The sequence below is a fragment of the Mustela putorius genome, unplaced genomic scaffold (assembly GCF_011764305.1).
Source record: "Mustela putorius furo isolate JIRA1106 unplaced genomic scaffold, ASM1176430v1.1 tig00003985_pilon_pilon_pilon, whole genome shotgun sequence".
Classification (NCBI taxonomy): Eukaryota; Metazoa; Chordata; class Mammalia; order Carnivora; family Mustelidae; genus Mustela; species Mustela putorius.
The window spans coordinates 801,869-821,115 of record NW_025422125.1 but is presented as its reverse complement, the minus strand read 5'-3'; the positions used below and the strand labels follow the sequence as shown (position 1 = coordinate 821,115).

The 19,247-nt window shown below is 42.1% G+C and overlaps 1 protein-coding gene across 1 annotated transcript in view; it reads right to left on the bottom strand.

Annotated features, from left to right (window-relative positions):
• The window catches only part of AR (androgen receptor), a 207,116-nt gene extending 189,081 nt beyond the window's left edge, over positions 1–18,035 (bottom strand). Inside the window, exon 1 of the mRNA XM_004780423.3 lies at positions 15,346–18,035. Within this exon, the coding sequence (XP_004780480.1) occupies positions 15,346–16,877 (1,532 nt within the window). The 5' untranslated portion in view covers positions 16,878–18,035. The remainder of the gene's footprint in view (positions 1–15,345) is intronic.
• Positions 18,036–19,247: the final 1,212 nt, after the last annotated feature.

Below are 19,247 nucleotides of genomic sequence, written 5' to 3'. Positions count from 1 at the left end.
AGTTTATGCACCTCTTCATCCAGTTAAAAATTAGGCTATGCTTTCAGAAAGGTGACCCAATATGATAGGTTTGGTAAAATGCTTTCTCTTATGTACTGTCAACTTTCAAAAGAAATAATTAAGTAGTTACCACTTATGAGTGGTAAGATTGCACCTTCTTTAAAAAAAAATCTGGACAGAAGCAGACATTTGTAGTTGCCTCTTTCTATTTCCACAGTAACAAAAATTTTATCTGACAACCACATTTAGGTCTTCCTAGGGATCTTGCACAACTCATTTGAGCCTAGAAGGACAAAGCAACATCTTGTTATATAGTAAAGATGTTTTTATTTAGGGAAAATTCCACAAGCTGAATTTTTTTCCCTGATATTTGTGTTCCACTTGTCCAGTGTCTAGAATAATATGGAATCTGATCATTTTCCCCATTCTCGGCCCAATCTTGCTGATGAATAAAGTTATTTTTTTAAATATGTATATATATATATATATATATATATATATATATTAAATTTTCAGCATAACAGTATTCCTTGTTTTTGCACCACACCCAGTGCTCCATGCAGTCCATGCCCTCTCTAATACCCACCACCTGGTTCCCCCAACCTCCCACCCCTCGCCACTTCTAAACCCCTCAGATTGTTTAAAGTTATTTTTTTTTAAAGTAATGAGTAGGATGATACAGAAGGAGGAACAGAGGGATACAAGTTTGTGTGAGAAGAAAGCCAAAGTGAGAGAATACAAAGAAGTCTGGGAGTCTGGAGCCTCAAATTTAAGCTCTGGTTTTGCGACTTACTCACCAGGTGACCTTTGGTAAGAACCTTTCCCCCTAAGAACACTTAAAAGAAGCAGATGTATTATAAGGATAAAAGTTACACAATGTTTTAAGTTCATGCACTATTTTTTATATTTTTAAAAAATTAGTATGAGTAGTACCCCTTTCCCTAAATGTACTGGAAAGGAATATAAGTTCTGTAGAGTCAACTGCCTAGGTTCTAATATAGGCTCTTCCACTTAGTTTTATAATCTTAGTCATGTATGTTGCTTAATTGTTCTGTATCTGTTTCATTATCAATAACATGGGAATGATAACACAACCTACCTCAGGGAGTTATTTTGAGGATTAATGAATTAACACATGTAAAACACATAAAAATAATTCCTGACTTCAGAAATTTAGCTATTTTAGTTTTTCTTAACTTGCTAGCCCTCCTATTTAAGCAGGCACTAAACTGCCCAGGTTTGTATTGGCTTTGAGATTTTCAATCACCTCAGTAACTCTAGGCCATTTTTAATAATTTCTACAGTTCTGCTTTCTAATTCCTATTATAAATGGTCAACTTCTTTCCACTACCTTCTTTGTGTCCCTCCACCTCCACTTTTAATTCCCAGGCATTCAGCTATTCATTCGGTGAGGATCAGTAGACTATAATAGAGGCAGTACATAATTAGGTCATCCCAGTAACCAGTCTTTTTAAAGATTTTATTTATTTGACAGAGATCACAAGTAGGCAGAGAGGCAGGAAGGGGGGAGGGGGAAGCAGGCCCCCTGCTGAGCACAGAGCGGATGCGGGCCCAATCCCAGAACCCTGGGACCATGAACCTGAGCTGAAGGCAGAGGCCTTAATCCACTGAGCCACCCAGGTACCCCCAGTCTTTTTAAATGGTAGCATAATGGCTGGCTAATCTGAGAAGCTGCTGGTATTGCTCAGTGGTTATAACACTGTAGTTATAAGCCAGACTCCCTGGGTATAAACACAAGCTCTGCTACTTCCTAGCTATGTGACCTTTGGGTAAGTTATTTAACCTCTGTGGGCCTATTTACCAAGGTTGTTATGAGAATTTAATGAGTTAATCCATGTAAGGTACCAAAATTTGGTACACGGTAAGTGTTATCATTATTATTGCTTTTACTATACTTATTTCTTCTCAGTGGGGAGCCACTTTTACAATACAGACTTTTCCAATGAAGCAACCTCAGAACAGACTATGACTAAAAGGCACCAACATTCTATGTGATTTTGGTGAAGTTCCTTCCCACCTCTGTGCCTCAGACACCTCATCCAGAAAATGATCTGGTTGGACATGATGGTATCCCGGGTTCCATGAATTATAATATTTTATCACCTCAGGCCATTTCTGTTCAGATTCTCTGTAGGTTCCAGATGTAATCAAAGTCCAGTAGCCTTTAAAAGTCTTCTTACTATGTTTTTCATAGATAAGTTATTTTGTTATATGGTCCAGTGAAAACATAATTATAATATTTTGGTTTGATTGGAGATAGCAGCCAATTTGTGTGATGTTGTGGTTATTTACTCACTGTTTAATATAATTACCAGGTTTAAGGTTTGGGTAAGAAGAAAAGACTCACTCTCTACTCCAAATGAGGTTTTAGAATGATACTGAGAAAAGAAGTACCTAGTTGGGATCCAGGAGAACTGAATTTATGCTCTAACTCTATTGCCAGTCTGTTGTTTCACTCTGGATAAGTCCCTACCCTTTTCTAGGCTTTCATAAAATGAAAAGGGAGAGAGGAGTGGGCACAAAAAGCCAACAAGATCTCTAATCAATCTTTTTTATTTAGATCTTATTTATTTATTTGACAGAGAGCAAGATCACAAGTAGGCAGAGAGAGAGGGGGAAGCAGGCTCCCCGATGAGCAGAGAGCCTGATGCAGGACTCGATCCCAAGAACCCCAAGATCATGACCTGAGCCAAAGGCAGAGGTTTAAGCCACTGAGCCACCTAGGCGCCCCAAGTTCTCTAATCAATCTTAATCTAATTAATCTAGTAATCCCAATTAATCTTGAAGAGGAAAAAAACTGAGGGCACTGCGTGGAAAATGAGAGGAAGCCATCAGGATGTTCAACAGATAACTTAAACTTTATAAATCCAAAATCAAGCTCTTGATTCCTACCCGCCTCACACAATACCTGCTCTTAAAATCTTCACCATCTCAGTAAATGGTAATCACTTTTTTTTTTAGTAATCACATTTTTTCAATGCTCAGATCAGAAGCTGAGCAACCAGCCCTGACTCTTCTCGCAATGAATACCTAACCTGTCAGTAAATGCCATTGGCTCTACCATCAGAACACATCTAGAATCCAGCCACTTCTCTCTTCTACCAATACCACCCTGGTCTAAGCCACCATCACCTCTCGCCTAGATCACTGTGGTAGTCTCATCTATCTGGTTCCCCCTTGCTCTTACAGTCTCTTCTCCACAGACAGTAAGTCAGCAAACAAATGCATGTACTATCAAAAAGTGGTAGATGTTATGAAGAAGGATTCTTTTAAAATATAGGTCATTCATATTACTTTTCTGCTCAAAACCCTCCAATGAATTCCCGTATCAGAGTAAAAACCAAAGTCCTTTTTAAAAAAAAAAAATTATTTATTTATTTGACAGAGAGAGACACAGTGAGAGAAGAAACACAGCAGGTAGAGTGGGAGAGGGAGAAGCAGAATCCCTGCCAAGCAGGGAGCCTTTTGCGATCCCCAATCCCAGGATCCTGAGACCATGACTTGAGCCCAAGGCAGATGTTTAAGGACTGAGCCACCCAGGTGCCCAAAAACAAAGTCCTAATGAAGACTTGCGATGCCCCTCATTAAGTCTGATCTCACATGACTCTCCATTTACTTAAACTAGCCATACAGAACCCCCTGCTGTCCTCCATCACACCAAGTGTGCTCCTATTTCAGGCCCTTTGTGCTTGTGGTTGCTTGAGTCTGGAATATTACAACCCAAGATATCTCTGTGGCTCACCCCTTCATTTCCTTCATGTCTCTGCTCAAATATCACCTTCTCAGTAAGGCCTTCTCTGACCAACAAATATAAAATAATCTCTCCCACAATTAATCTCTGTCTCCCACAATCTGTTAAGCTATTCTTTGTGACACTTAAGTCTCCTCTTACTACACTGTAAACTCCACAAAGGGAAGATTTTTGTCTGCTTTGTTCACTGTTGTATCATTGGTGTCTATTACAGAATTTGGCAAATAAGTGCTCCATAAGTATTTGTTGAATAAATTCAGATTATAAAATAGGATGGTAGGTTATTTGCACCTAGAACTCTTATACATACCAATCCACCAGGGGCTCCTGGGTGACTCAGTGGGCTAAGCCTCTGCCTTTGGCTCAGATCATGATCTCAGGGTCCTGGGACTGAGCCTCGCAACTGAATCTCTGCTCAGCAGGGAGCCTGCTCCTTTCTCCCCCTCTGCCTGCCTCTCTGCCTACTTGTCATCTCTCGTTCTCTCTCTGTCAAATAAATAAATAAAATATATTTTTTAAAATATACCAAACTCAGTCTGGTGAGTAAGTAAGAGACACAAAAGCCTTACAGGCTTTACCAGTTTCTATTATAGATACCAATTAAGGTTCCTTTGTCTCTCTGAATCTCCTACTCCCTATATATGACTTGACAGAAGTGGGAGTGAAATAAAAGGGACATTTGATTTGAGAAAGAAAGAGTAAGATGGAGATCCTAGCTCTGTCACTTTGAAGCTGTTTGACTTTAGACGTGTTACCTAACCTCTCTGAACATAATATTTACAGTGGAAGTAACAATAGTATAAAAGTATGAAGAGTATTATACTTGAAACCTGGCTACATGTAGAGGGTAGAAAAGAGGATGAAAAGCAAGAATGGGATAAGAAACTGATCTGTAACTATAAAGTGCTATTGGAATATATCCAAGGTCACTGCTCCCAGCTTCACATTCAGAAAAAGGTATTAAGGAATCAGAGTTACTAAAAATGTTTTTCTGCACTTTGGGAAGGGACATTAAAAATAAAATACTAAGTACCACAATAAAGTAGGTGGCTCTGGCTCAAGTTAACCTGTACAAAGGAGGCCAGCCATTCCCAGGAAATTCCTGCCACAGGACAGTTGCAGCCCCTCCACCCCCCAGTGGCCAGATAGTGGGACTACACTTCCACAAGCAAAGAATCTACTCAAACCACAGAAAACAGAATCTATGATTGAAAGGGTGCGCACCATGGCATCTGGAGGTGGTATTCCTACTGATGATGACCAGGCGACTGGGCTGGAGAGGGAGGTCATGATGGCTGCATGGAAAAGACTGGACCCATACAATATGCTAGCCCCAAAGGCAGCTGCAGGCACCAAGGAAGACCCTAATTTATTCCCATCTATCACCAACAAGCTAATAGTGGGCTGCATCTGTGAAGAGGACAATAGTACCGTCATCTGGTTCTCCACAAAGGCGAGGCCCAGTGGTGCCTTAGCTGTGGAACCCATTACAAGCTGGTGCCCCACCAGCTGGCCCACCAGCTGAGCCTTTGCACTAACTTACTCAGAATGTGCTGTGAAGTTTCCTCTTTCCAATAAAGACAAGCCATTGCACTGGCTCCTTCTCCCACAAAAAAAAAAAAAGAAAGAAAGAAAAAGAAAGGGTGGACCATTTCAAAAAGCTACATCATCTAATTCAACAAAGCCCTTATTTAAAAAAAAAAATCTTTCATATGCCCCTTACTCCCAGAATTGTTTGATTTGTACTTCTCACTTCCCTCCCTTAATTAACACCCTAAAATGCCATTTATACAGAACCTCAAAGAAAGCCACTACGATCAAAGGAAACTCTGAGAGCAGAATAATAATTCTTAATTTAACCACCCCACTAGATATCTTCACACCAAGAATAGATGCACTCAATTTTAATTAATTTAATATCTTCATTAGCTCTCACACCAAGAATAGACACCCTCAATTTTAATTAATTCCTATTCCTAAGACTTGTATAGTCAAAGATACCAAAACATGTTCCCAGTATGTGCAATAATATAACCAAAGGAACTAAGGAAGAAACTAGTAACTAACTTAACTGGGGTGGTACTTCTGAAAAAAACAGAAATATATTTCAACCCCTTACTTGAGTTCATTCGTCATTGTCTTTGGAGACTTATCACTTCCCAGTGTTTGAAACATCCATCAAGACATATAATCTATTGTTAGAGTTCAGTCATGTCCCCACTTAATCCATAGAGGATAAAAGGCAGCCACTGCTAATACTGCTGACCAGCTCAGCCTAACTTGATACATTTCTTTTCAAACGCCCACATTTGAAAAGTCTGTGCCATACAAACCAGCATCTCATCATACCAGCATCACAGTGTAGTCATTCTTTGTTGTAGTTGTTTTAATGGTTATAAACTCCTTGAGGGCAGTAATCTCAAGATACTTCTGAATTGTGTCCTCTTTACCCTGACATCCTTATAGAACACAGCTAGGCATATAGCAGGTGTTTAATGAAAAGTGGTTGATGGATGTGTACTTTTTAAAAATCACTTTAATAAGGTCATCTATAAAGACAGCTGAGTCATGATAGGACCTTTTATTCAGTGGCCTGCAGTTTATGCACCATTATCAGGACACAAAAGCTGTAGCTAATTAGATATAACCCTTAGTCTAGAGTGTTAGTGAGGCCAAAGTTCAGTCCCTTTAGGTAAATTGTATCTCTGCTTCATGGTTATAGAGTCCATCGCCAAAAAGAAGTCCAGTTTATATGAAAGTAAATGAACCATTTCCTCATCTAGAAATACACACCAGAAGGAGTGGTGGCATTTACTTTATCCAAAGGACAGCACTTAAAAACATAAAATTATGACTCCAGCTGTTTACACAAACCTAAACATAAACTAAATATAGCTAGTTATTTCTTTGGCCTAGTTTGCATTTGTTACTTCTATGTAGAAATTATTATTAATTCCTCATCTCCTTGCTAGTAGTTTCCAAATCCAAATACTAAAAGGGGACTATTAACTGCATAAACCTTATTAGGTTTCTTTCCTACTGTTCTGTCAAGACCTGATAATTTTAGAGACGTTCTTCTATTCATCCAGAAAAGGGCTGGCATCACCAATTTCAATTTACAACTGAAGAAATTTGAGAACAGTGTCCCTATGTGGCTTTCATATAGGCTGGGACAAAGTATGCTTTAACTTTAGTACAGCAACAGAAACCTGTCTCTTAAGTCCAGAGGTGTTCAGAACTCAGGTACTTTCAGCAAGGTTGCAAGATACAAGGTCAATATACAAAAATCAATTCCATCGCTATATACTGGCAGGGAACAATTTCAAAGGTATATAAAGAAAACTTTCATTCATGATAGCATTAAAATTAAAGTATTTAGGAATAAATCTAACAAAAGTACAAAATTTATACTCTTAAAACTACAGAACATTGCTGAAAAAGAACTAAATAAATGAAAGGATCTCATGGTCACAGATCAGAAGATTTAACATTGTTGAGATGGCAGCACTCCCCAGATTGATCTACAGATTCAATATAAACTCTATCAGATTCTCAACTGGCTTCTTTGTAGAAAATGACAAACTGATGCTAAAATTAATACAGAAATTCAAGGGACCCAGAAAAGCCGAAAGAACAATCTTAAAAACAACAAAGTTGGAGGACTCACACTTCCTCATTTCAAAACTTACTAAGTACCTAGAGTAATTAAGACAGTATAATATTGCTAAAAAAGCAGTGAGATATAATTCAGAGTCTAGAAAGAAAGAAAAAAAAACTTCACGTTTATAGTCAACTGATTTGATTCAAAGGGTGCCATGACAGTTAAATGAGGAAAGAATCCACAAGTGGTGTTGTGATAACTACATCATTTGTTGATATCTACATGCAAAAGAATGAAACTGAACTCTATTCGCATCTTATGAGTTATATAAAAACTGAAAATCAGTCAAAACCCAAAACTTAATAGTTAGGAAGGAAGCCTAGGTATGAATCTTTGTGACCTTCGATTAGGTAGACCTTTATTATATATGACACCAAAATCACAAGCCACCTAAGAAAACAATAGATTGGACTTTATCAAAATTCAGAATTTTTGTGCTTCAATGAGTGAAAAGACAACTCACAGAATACAATATATATTCACAAATCGTAATTTGTTACAGGACCTGTATCCAGAACACATCAAAAAAACTCTTAGAACTTGGGGCGCCTGGGTGGCTCAGTGGGTTAATCCTCTGCCTTCGGCTCAGGTCATGATCTCAGGGTCCTGGGATAGAGCCCCACATCGAGCTCTCTGCTTGGCAGGGGGCCTGCTCCCTCCTCTCTGCCTCCTCTCTGCCTGTGTCTCTGCCTACTTGTGATCTCTGTCTGTCAAATAAATAAATAAAATCTTAAAAAAAACTCTTAGAAGTCAATAATAAAAAGACAAAAATTCCAATTAAAAATGAATAAAGGTTCTGAATAGAGATTTTTTCAAAGAAAATATACAAACAGCCAATAAGGACATGAAAATATGGGCAATGTTACTGGCTATTAAAGAAATGCAAATGACAAACCATTTTGAGATGGCACTTCACACACACTAAGGACAAATATAATTAAAAAGACAACACGTGTTGGAAGGATGTAGAAACACTGGAACCCTCATATATTGCTGGTGAGATTGTAAAATGGTGCAGTCAATTATGAAAACAGTTTGTGAGTTCCTCAGAAGGTCAAACACAGAGTTACCATATAATCCTGAAACTCCATTCTTAGGTATGTACCCAAAAGAATTAAAAATATCATATTCGTATACCCACAAAACATTTGTATGAATTTTCATAAATGTCCATAGAAGTATTGGTCATAGAAGTCAAAGGTGGAAAGAACTATAATGTTCAACAATTGATACACAGGTAGATAAAATGTGATACATCTATCTGTATGATGGAACATTATTTGGCTATAAAAAAGAATAAAGACTATAAAAAAGAATACTGATACCTGCCTCATCATGGATGAACACTGAAAATATTATTTTGTATGAAAGAAGCTGACCACAAAAGATCACATACAGCATGATTCCATTTAAATGAAATGTTAAAATAAGCAAACCCACTGAGACCAAAAGTAGATTGGTGGTTGATAGTTGTTCAGTGTTTGGCATCGGGGAGTGACACTAGATGACTAAAATATTTTATTTTATTTTATTTTACTGAATTTATTTTCTTTAGTTTTAGAGAGATATAACTGAAAAATAACATTGTGTTTCAGGTGTACAACATAGTGATTCAATACTTGTATACATGGTGAAATGATCACCTCAGTAAGTCTAGTTACTAACTGTCACCATTCAAAGTTACAAAAATTTGGTTTTTTTGTGATTAGAACTTTCGGGATTTACTCTTTTGGTGACTTTCAAGTATGCACTACAGTATTATCAACTTATAGTCAGCATGCTGTGTATTATATCCCTATGGCTATTTATTTTAAGATTAGATGTTTGTACCTTTTTGATTAAAAGATTTTAAAATAGTGGTGCTGGTTTCCCAACTCTGAATACAACTAATATACCAAAAACCTTTGAACTGCACACTTTTTTTGAAATACTGTATTTATTAATTTGAGAAAGAGAGACAGTGAGCATGAGTGGGGGGCAGGGGCAGAGGGAGAAGAAGGCTTCTCGCTGAGCAGGGAGCCTGAATTGGGGCTGGATTCCAAGACCCTAGGATCATGACTTCAGCTGAAGGCAGAGGCTTAAGCCAGGCATCCTGAGCAGCACATTTTTAAAGGATGAAAATGAATTATGTTTCAATAAAGCTTTTTTAATTAAAGTGGTTCTTTTTAAAGATATTAGTTATTCATTTATTTTTATTTTTATGCTATTTTTTAAAGATTTTATTTATTTATTTCACAGACAGAGATCACAAGTAGGCAGAGAGGCAGACAGAGAAAGAGGAGGAAGCAGGCTCCCTGCCGAGCAGAGAGCCCGATGTGGGGCTCAATCCCAGGACCCTGGGATCATAACCTGAGCGGAAGGCAGAGGCTTTAACCTACTGAGCCACCCAGGTGCCCCTCAGTAAAGCCTTTATTAAAAAATAAAATAAAATTCAGGTATTACCTGATCTAAATCCACGGCATTCTCAAGTAACCAGCACTTCTAGAGTTTTAGGCTTATCTGGATGAGCTACTCTCAACCCTAATGTGGCCTGTAGGTTGGTAGCAGGAAATGGTTTAAGTGAGAAAGGCTGGTGGCACCCATGAGGGTGCAAGGGATTGTGCATAATTCACAGTCCTATCATTTCCATGCAACACCCACTGAAAGTAGCCCTTACTGAGCAACAATCTAAAACATCTTTCAGGCAGGCAGCTTATAGAAAAAAAGCTGGTAAGTGCTACTCTAGAGAAGTTTCTCCATATGGTAAACAAATATTACAGAAAACTCAACTATTTCTATACCCTCAAGGAGCAAAGGGTTGTTCACTAAGCATCCTCCTGGCCTACTCAAACTTATTTAAGTGTTAGCCAGTAAACTGTAAGACACTGGACTGGGTCTTTTCTTTGAAAAGGGTGCTATAAATGTGAGATTTCATAATTCTCTTCAAATATGACAAATGCCAACCAATACTGGTAACTGTAGAGAACATTACAAGGAATGGGAAAAAAAAATAAGCTTTGTGTTTAAAATGAGGATAATTTGGGGCTCCTGGGTGGCTCAGTGGGTTAAAGCCTCTGCCTTCTGCTCAGGTCATAATCCCAGGGCCCTGGGAGGGAGCCCACATGGGCCTCTCTGCTCAGCCGGGAGCCTGCTTCCTCCTCTCTCTCTCTCTCTCTCTCTCTCTGTCTCTGCCTGCCTCTCTGCCTACCTGTGACCTCTGTTAAATAAATAAATAAAATCTTAAAAAAAAAAGATGAGGATAACTTAACTCTGAATTCAACATTTCAGAACTTGATGGAAAGATGGTAGGGGAATTCTCAGGTAGAATAGCTTATTCAATATCTTTCTTTGTTTTCAAATGATTACTTTACATATCATCAGCATATTTATTGGCCCAGCCAGTCACTTCTAACAAGCATCGTCACACATAGATTTAAGTACTGCTTGTGAAAGTGTGGTGGAGGTCTGACCCAGCACAGTCTCAGTGAGGGTCTGGTTATTTTCAGGCTTTGAGAAAAGGTTGCCAAAATGGCAAGTAAACAGAGACAGATTAAAAGAGAGAGACAGCAGCTGGCAAAATACTTCATTAAATCACCAGGTCCTCAAGCCATCTATTTTAGCTTCCTCAGGAACTCTTGAATCAGGCTCTAATCTGGAGCTAAAAAAGCCCAGCTATTAATTCTGCACTCCCCTCAAGTCATCTAGCCTTACAAGAAAGGTGCTGGGATAGATCTGATCAGTTACTCTCCAGATGTTTAAAAAAAAAACAAAAACAAAAAAACTTTAGGGGCATGCCACAGGTGTAATGAGGAAAAAAACCCCAAAAGTAGAAAGAAGTGTCTATGTTTCCATTTAGTTAAAAGCACGAAAGAAGAGAAATGAAAGAAAATCTGGGACAGGCAGCACTTGAGAAAGCTGCAGACAAAGAGAAAATGGTGGAGGTAGGGGGTGGGGAGAGGTTTCCTTTACCCTCTCTAACCAACCTCACAAAACTTGATTTTTGTTTGCTTTTCATTTTTCAGAATCATGATTTCAGGTTTGATTATAAAATAAGTCCCTTGCTTACCACACCTAGCCTGCATTCTGTTCCCTGTTTGAGCAGACTTCCAAATGAAACTGATGGTATTGATACCACCATGGAAAAATAAAATAAAATTGTCTAGGTCCCTAACTTCAACTCATAATCTCACCAAGAGCAGTCAGAGTACAAATAAGAGTCAGAATCCTAAGGATTCATTGTTTTAAATGTGTATATGCACACCAAGGGAGAAAATTATTACAGGGAAATAAGACACTTAAAAAAGAAAATTTAATGTGCCCCCAAATTCAATATATTATATTGATATATCTAAGTTTACAACACAGAGAATGGAAGTCTGATGAGGTAAAATTAGCACTGGCAAGAAAGTGCCCCAAAGTGACCCCGCAATTGGAAGGCTACAAGCTTCTTGGAAAACATCTTTTACTGATGTTAACCTTTGGCCGAGCTAAAAGAGATACTCTGTGGACAACAAAGAGGAGACTTCCATCAGTACATCTTGCACATATTTCTAAATGATATACTACCCAGTGTGGCTACTTGGTCCTCTGGTTCTGATCACTGGTACCCAAACATAACTCACTAGTTATTTGCTGACGATGAAGGAAGGATCCTTCTTTACAACATACTGACTCTCAAGGACTATGGACAGAAAGCGTCAGACTATCTTCGTTCCAAAGCAAAATTCTGCATTAGAAAACAAACTTCTCCTTGCAAAATAATCATAAAACTTACCTGATAACTGAAGAAGGGAGAGCAGATGTAAAGGGGATTAATAAAATGTCTTCTTCTTAAATAACTAAGAGGGAAAAAAGCGGGATTTGCCGATCTCAAAGCACTACCAAAATACTACCTATCATATAAAGATCAGAACAAGTTACCAAGAGAAAAATTAAAATGTTCTTTTTGCATCCGGATAATTAATCTAAATCCAAGCTTTTATTCTGGCACTGTCTTCCTTGGGGCTCAACTCCCAAGAATATTTTCCATATTATTGTGCTGCTTGCTGAAATATAAAAGGGTTTAGTTCTGTCAAGTGGGCAGGTGGTCAATTAACAAAGTTGTAGTTTTGTTTGATCTCTGAAAGAAGACAGCTCCATTAAATAACATCAGGGTTGTACACAAGCCCCATCAATTTTTATTATTCCTTCTGTTCAAACCACATGCTAAATTAAGTTGTTGTTCGTTTTTGTTTTGTTTTAAAGGACCACCTTCAGATTCTCTCCTCCCGCCTCTCTCCTTTGAGCAGAAACATTGTAGATGTAGAAGAACATAGAGTTATTCTAAAAGTAACTAAAGTTAACCCCCTCCTCCAATTAACTAATATGGATGAACACACACAATCAGGAAAGGGGGGAATCCGACATTATTTGAAGCTTCTAGAATTTTTAGATCTTTTAACTCGAATTTAGCACACAATGCATGCAATATAGACAGGGTGGAAGTTCTCGCTTTGGCTTTAAAAATCCCCTGCCTTTCACCAAACTGTGCCCCAACAAAGTGAGGGAAAGAAAGAAAAAGTAAGAAAATGTCAACTTTTAGACTGGGGTTGGTTGCATTCTGATAAAACTGAAAATTTTTAACAAACTGACTCAACAATTTTCTTTATCCTAGAAATGAAAATTCTCCTTCAACCCACAAGACAGGAATGCCAGTTTTCCCTTTTACCAGACTCTCAAAGCCAGTGCTGCAACCACAAACCGGGAAAGATTCATTATCTTTTACTTTCTTTGGGTACTGCTAAATTCTCACTATTTAAGGTCATTAATTTAAGCAGGTCTTTCTAACAGAGAAAATCTCCCACTAAGACATGGGATAAAATAACCAAGCTTACTCCACACCTGATAGGAAGAACTTTTTGCTTTCTATAGCTACTTCCTGTAAATCTCAGGTTATATTTTCAAAGAAACACATCCCTTAACGAAGATGCGAAATTGTTCATTCCCCCCCTATTAATGAGTTAATTGTTGGGGAAGGTGTGCAGAAGAGAGAAGGTTCCAGTTTAGCATCATGGTTATGTCAAAAAGCACCTGAGACATCCCCATCCCTCAAAAAAGTTCATCGTAGAACTGACTAGCAACAACCCTAGGGGGAAAAAAATTGACCATACCAAGTAAATCTGTTCTTATAAAATGAAGAAAACCTTTTATTCCACAGTATAACCACATTGCAAAAATATTTCAAAAAATACTAACTGGAAAACATTTTGATGACCTTTGAAAATCCTGTAAACTAAACACTTAAAATCTAATACTAGGATGTAAAGACTAGTAAGAAGCTGTTTCTTCAATAACCCTAAAAATAATATTTTATGAAATCCTATCCTCCTCTTTCTGTCCTAACACTGTTCTATCAACCTTCCAGGAACAAAAGCATCAGTGAAAGGAGGCAAATTGTTAGATTTAAGTCGCCAAAGATGTGAAGGCCAACAAAGACATTTTGGAAAAGTCACAGATAAAACAAAACAGCTAAAACAAAACATAACAAGACATAACTCCAAGGGCACATAAGTACCCAGCACACCTAAGGAGTTAGTTCCTTGGTTAGTATTCCCTCTCTCACTGAGATAGACTAATATCTTTGTTGGGGTTGGGGAGAGGATCTTCAACATGATCTCCAATAAGCTCAACAAATGTGGGAAGAATTTTTAATAAGCAAGGTGAAACTGATCACCACTTTTCTCATATCCTAATTAAAACTCATGGGCAAAATTATGGCTTTAGGTCCCTAACAGTTCTTACTAAATTTGTTAGAGGTAGCAGCTCATGTTTCAAAATACAAGCACATCTAATATAACACTGTAGGACAACTTCATTTTAATTAAAAAACGCAAGCATATTCTTAAAAATGAAGGAATATATGAGAGAGCCTCACTCCTCCCTCCTAAAAGCAATTTCTGAGCACACTGGAATAGCAGGAAATTCTTAAGTAAATTTTCCAACACTTTATAAGTCAGATTCAAACCTGGATAAATTATTTATTAAAAAAAAATTCTCCTCTTTTATGGGCCTGATACAAACTTGAAGTAGGGGACTGTGGATCTGTTGTACTCCATAGAGAAAATAAACAGTTTACAAGAGAAAACCGACTCAAGCAGCTACTTCCAATATGGTCAACCTGTGAGAGTAAATACTGCCCAGTGTTTACCTACAAAATTGTCCTCTCCTTTTCCTCTACCTTTGGTTGCTCTCCTGCCGGGTTAGATTCTCTCTGCCGACTCCAACCCTGGGGCAAGTCCTCAATTGTTGCCAGGGAATGTACTTTGCCCTGTCTTCACGCAGTGGCCCTTAGAACCCAGAGAACTCAGACCTTCTTCCCTTAATCCAGCACCTCCATTTTATCTCTTTGGAGGAGGCGGACTGAGAAAAATTTGGGCCGGTCTTTTTGCCTTTAACCTGCTAAGATGGCCACAGGCTGGAGGCAAACCCTAACACACTCTAAGAGATGAAACTGCCCATATTTCCTGTCCGGGTCCTCAGATTTGGGAAGAGGGAGAAGAAAAATTACAGGAGGGCTTAAGAGCTTTATTTCTGAAGGTGGCTCTTACTATTGGATTTAAGTTGGGAGCCTTTGGGACATGGAGCACCATGAGGTACTGAGGATTTTAAAGGGCTAGAGGTAAGGGAGGTGTCCTTATGGTATCTGGAAGGGCACACACCAGCACCCAGGGGCCTCGGTGGTGGGGACTGGGGCACACAGTGGGGGTTCTGAGCACTATGGTCTTATCTTTGACAGGCTAGGAATACCCAGAAGTCTCCAGATTTAGGATGGCCTTATTTTTTATGGAACACTGTTGAACTCTCACAGGGTAGAGTGTTCCCATAGGTAGGAGAGGAGAGATACCCCAGAAGCCGACTAACTACATTCAAGACATGTCTAGGAGGAGAAACTTACCGCATGTCCCCATAGGGTCCAGAGTAGCTCTCGATCCAGGGGCTCATCTCGCTTTTGACACAGCTGGGACTTGGATAGGGAACTCTGCTCACCACACCGCCGGGATACCACACATCAGGTGGCGGGAAGTCACCTTCCTGGCCTGCCAAACCCTGAGGTGGCCGAGTGTAGCCATAGGGGGCTACAGACCCTGCCTCGCCAGCGCTGCCGCCTCCGCTCCCGCCGCAGGGCCCATACAGCTGGCCTTCTTCGGCTGTGAAGAGAGTGTGCCAGGAAGAGGAGGCGGTGGTGGAGGGTGATCCTGAGCTGGGTCCCGCTGCACCCCCACCATGCAGGCTCGACAGATCTCCGTAACGGCATTGTGCCGCGGCAGCCGCCCAGGCGCTGCCGTAGTCCAGCGGGCTTTCCAGCTTGATGCGGGCGTGAGGATGGGGAGGTGGCGGAGGGGGCGGCGGCCCGGCTAGGGCAAGCGGAAAGTTGTAGTAGTCGCGATTCTGATAAGCCGCCGCTTCATCTAGTGCTCCCGACTTGTAGAGAGAAAGGGTGGATGGCAGCTCAAGTGTTCCGGAGCCCCCGGCTTCACTCGTGCCCGAACAACCCAGGCTGTCGCCATCCAACCCTTTGGCATAACCTGCCTTGAAAGGAGAATACTCAGCAGTTTCTTCCGTGCCCTTGCTTCCGCCGTCATCCAGCAGAGAACCTTTGCATTCGGCCAGCGGGGCGCAGGGACGTACCGCGGGTGGACCTCCCAGGATTGGGGCATACATGCAATCCCCCCGAAGCTGTTCCCCAGGACTCAGATGCTCCAATGTCTCCACACCCAAGCCCATGGACACCGACACTGCCTTACACAACTCCTTGGCGCTGTCCGAGATGGTCGAACTGCCCCCTAGGTAACTGTCCTTGGACGAGGTGGGAGCACCAGCGGCCTCCCTCGCTCTCCCGCTGCTGCTACCTTCGGATACTACCTCCTGCTGCTGCTGAAGGAGTTGCATTGTGCCGGCCTCGCTCAGGATGTCTTTAAGATCGGTGGAACAGCTACTTAAGCCCGGGAAAGTGGGGCCCAGCAGGGACAACGTGGATGGGGCAGCTGAGTCATCCTCGTCCGGTGGTGCTGGCTGCTGCTGTTGCAGCCCCTTGCCGGTGGCTGAAGCAGCTCCAGGCTCTGGAACGCAGCCGCTCTCCGGATGGCCCTTGTGGGCTGACTGTTGTTGGGAAGGCTGCTGTTCCTCGTCCAGGGCCAGGTAACCTGTGGGGCCTCTTCTCTGGGCTTGGGGAGAGCCATCGTCACCCTGCTGCTGTTGCTGCTGCTGCTGCTGCCGAGAACTGGTCTCCTGCTGCTGCTGCTGCTGCTGCTGCTGCTGCTGCTGCAAACGGGCGCCGGGAGGTGCTGCACTCGCGGCCTCAGGGTGCCGTGGGCCCGGGTTCTGGATCACTTCGCGCACGCTCTGGAACAGGTTCTGGAAAGCTCCTCGATAGGTCTTGGATGGCGGCCGGGGATAGACCCTCCCTAGCCCTAACTGAACCTCCATCCTTGAGCTTGGCTGACTCTTCCACCTAATTCCTTTATCCCGGTTCCCCTTCTCTAGCTAGGAGTTCAACAGGCTGCTATGCGGTAGTCCCTGCAGCTAATTGCCCACCTGCGGGAAGCTCCTGGGAAAGAAACTTGCAGGAATAACCACGCAAGAGCACTCTGACAGCCTTGAGGTCTCCTGTACAGGAAAAGAAGCACTGGACACGATCTGCCCTGCTAAGCTCACAGCCTGCTCCTGAAATCTTGGGAGGGTAGAGTCAAGAGATGCCCAAGTCTCAAAGGAAACAAAACAAAAACAAGAAAAACCCTCTGCCTTCCAAATTCAGTGTCCACTGAAGCAGGTGCAAGTAGGAACCGGGTTATTCTCTTTATGCTTTATTTTGGGTTTGAGGGTTTGTTTGGTTAGGTTTGGTTGTTTTTGTTTTCGTTTTTAATCGTCTACTGAAGCCCCCACTGCCCTCTGGCCTTTCATTGTTTGGTCTATGGTCCTGCAAACGGGGCCGGCTGCTGCGTGCAGTAGGAGGTGGAAAAGAAATGAGGGGAACCTGGGGGCCCGCCCCGCGTACCGCCTAACTAGCCGGGTCCCAGCTGCAGTGCTGAAGCGGCTCACTGGTTGCCTGGCTCCCCAAAGCCCTCTTTGCAAAGTGCAGCTAGCTCGCCTGTTCTCAGCCAAAGGGAGTTACCTCTCTGCAAACTCGGGCTGGCAGCGTTGGGCCGACTGGGGGCGGGGAGTGGGTAGGGGGACGGGCAGAGAGGAGCTGGCAGAGGCAGCAACAGAAGAGGAGGGTGGGGGGGCGGGGTGAAGGGGAGGAGGACAAAGGCAGCCCTCAGTCCTACCCGGCACTTTCCTCGCTTCCTCCGAGTCTCTAGCTGTTTTTAAAAACTTCACCGAAGAGGAAAGGGCAGCTCTGGGGCGGCGGCTTCGAGCCGCCGCACTGGAAGAAGCGTTCGCTGTCGCTGAAACCCAGCTGGGGTTGACGCCGTACGTCCCTTAGGCGCCTGTCCTGCACTGGAGTGGCTATCTAGGTCGCTTTCCTCTGTTGCCTCTTCTGCCTCGGCGTTTGTTCCGGACCCTCCAGCTCTCCCAGCACGCTGGCTCACTGGGATCTCGGAAGGGGCGCTGGGAGGTGGAGAGCAAATGCAACAGTTTGCTAGTCGGTCCCGCCCCCGCCGGGCCGGCCTCCTTGCCTTCCCACCTCCTTTCTCCCTCCCCTCCCTTTTCCTTTTCTCTCCTCCCCTCACTGCGCGCTAACGCCTAGTGGCTTTGGAGAAATGAGTGCTGGCGCAGCGTGGGTGAAGGCGGGAGTGGATTTCTGTAGCCCAGGAGGGCCCTAGCTCCCTGAATACCTCTTACTTGCAGGGACCAGGTTTTAGGTGCCAGAGGTGAAGCTTTAACCAGGAGCTTTATTTTGAAGACAGTGCTAAGAGGAGCTCTTGAGTGCCAACACTTACAGATTTGGTTCTGAAGTCCAATCTCAAAGCAGACTCTGTGCGTGAGAGGAAAGGGAGTAGGTAGGGGCGATAGGAGTACCAGTGTCTCAGGAGAGGGACTATATGTTCAAGGCAGACAGAAGCACAGACGGGAGTGTCTCCTACAAACTGAGGAAGAAGCTATGGCCAAGGCAGCTGATACTTGCTGAAACCTCCCCAATTTCTCTGTAGGGGTAGATTGGGCCTTGTGGCAGATGCCAGTTGCTCTAAGAACCCTCTGCCTAATAACCAGAGGTCATTTCTACCCTCTTTTCTTCTCATTTTCCTGTCACATTGCCTCTAAACATACATTTCTCATCTATCCAGATGTGCAAAGGCAAAATCACCCAGATAAGCAGACAAACTCCCAAAACGCTGGTCATGTGCACAGGGACCTTGATTTTGTCCAGGGTTTTGCAGCCCTTTGCTTATATACAGGCACTTACTTTTCCAAGTTGCCTTGCATATCTTAAGCTTGGAAACTGTGCTATTCAAGTAATGGAAACTACATGGGACTGCTTTCCTTCCTCTTGGTGGACCGCGAGGACTGGGGGTTGAAGTGGGATATTGCAATTGCCCCTTTATGGAGGAGAGACCATAGTCTTTCTGTAAAGATGGACAGGCAGATTGGGGATGGAAGAGTAGAAGTGGCAGGGTAGACCTATGGGAAAGGAGGTTTCCCTTTGTGTCAGCAGGGGCCCTTGGCCTTCATAGCCTTTAAATTTCTTACACCTCTAGTTCTGGGCAGGGTCTGTCTCTCCCAGAATGCTGGTGTAGATTTTTGTGTGGATCTCTTCTACTATTTACAGTCTTCTACAGACACTTACATTGTTTACAGCGGAGCATGGGCATTTACTTACTCTGACCAAAGGAGGTAACTTAATTCTAAAGGCAGAGA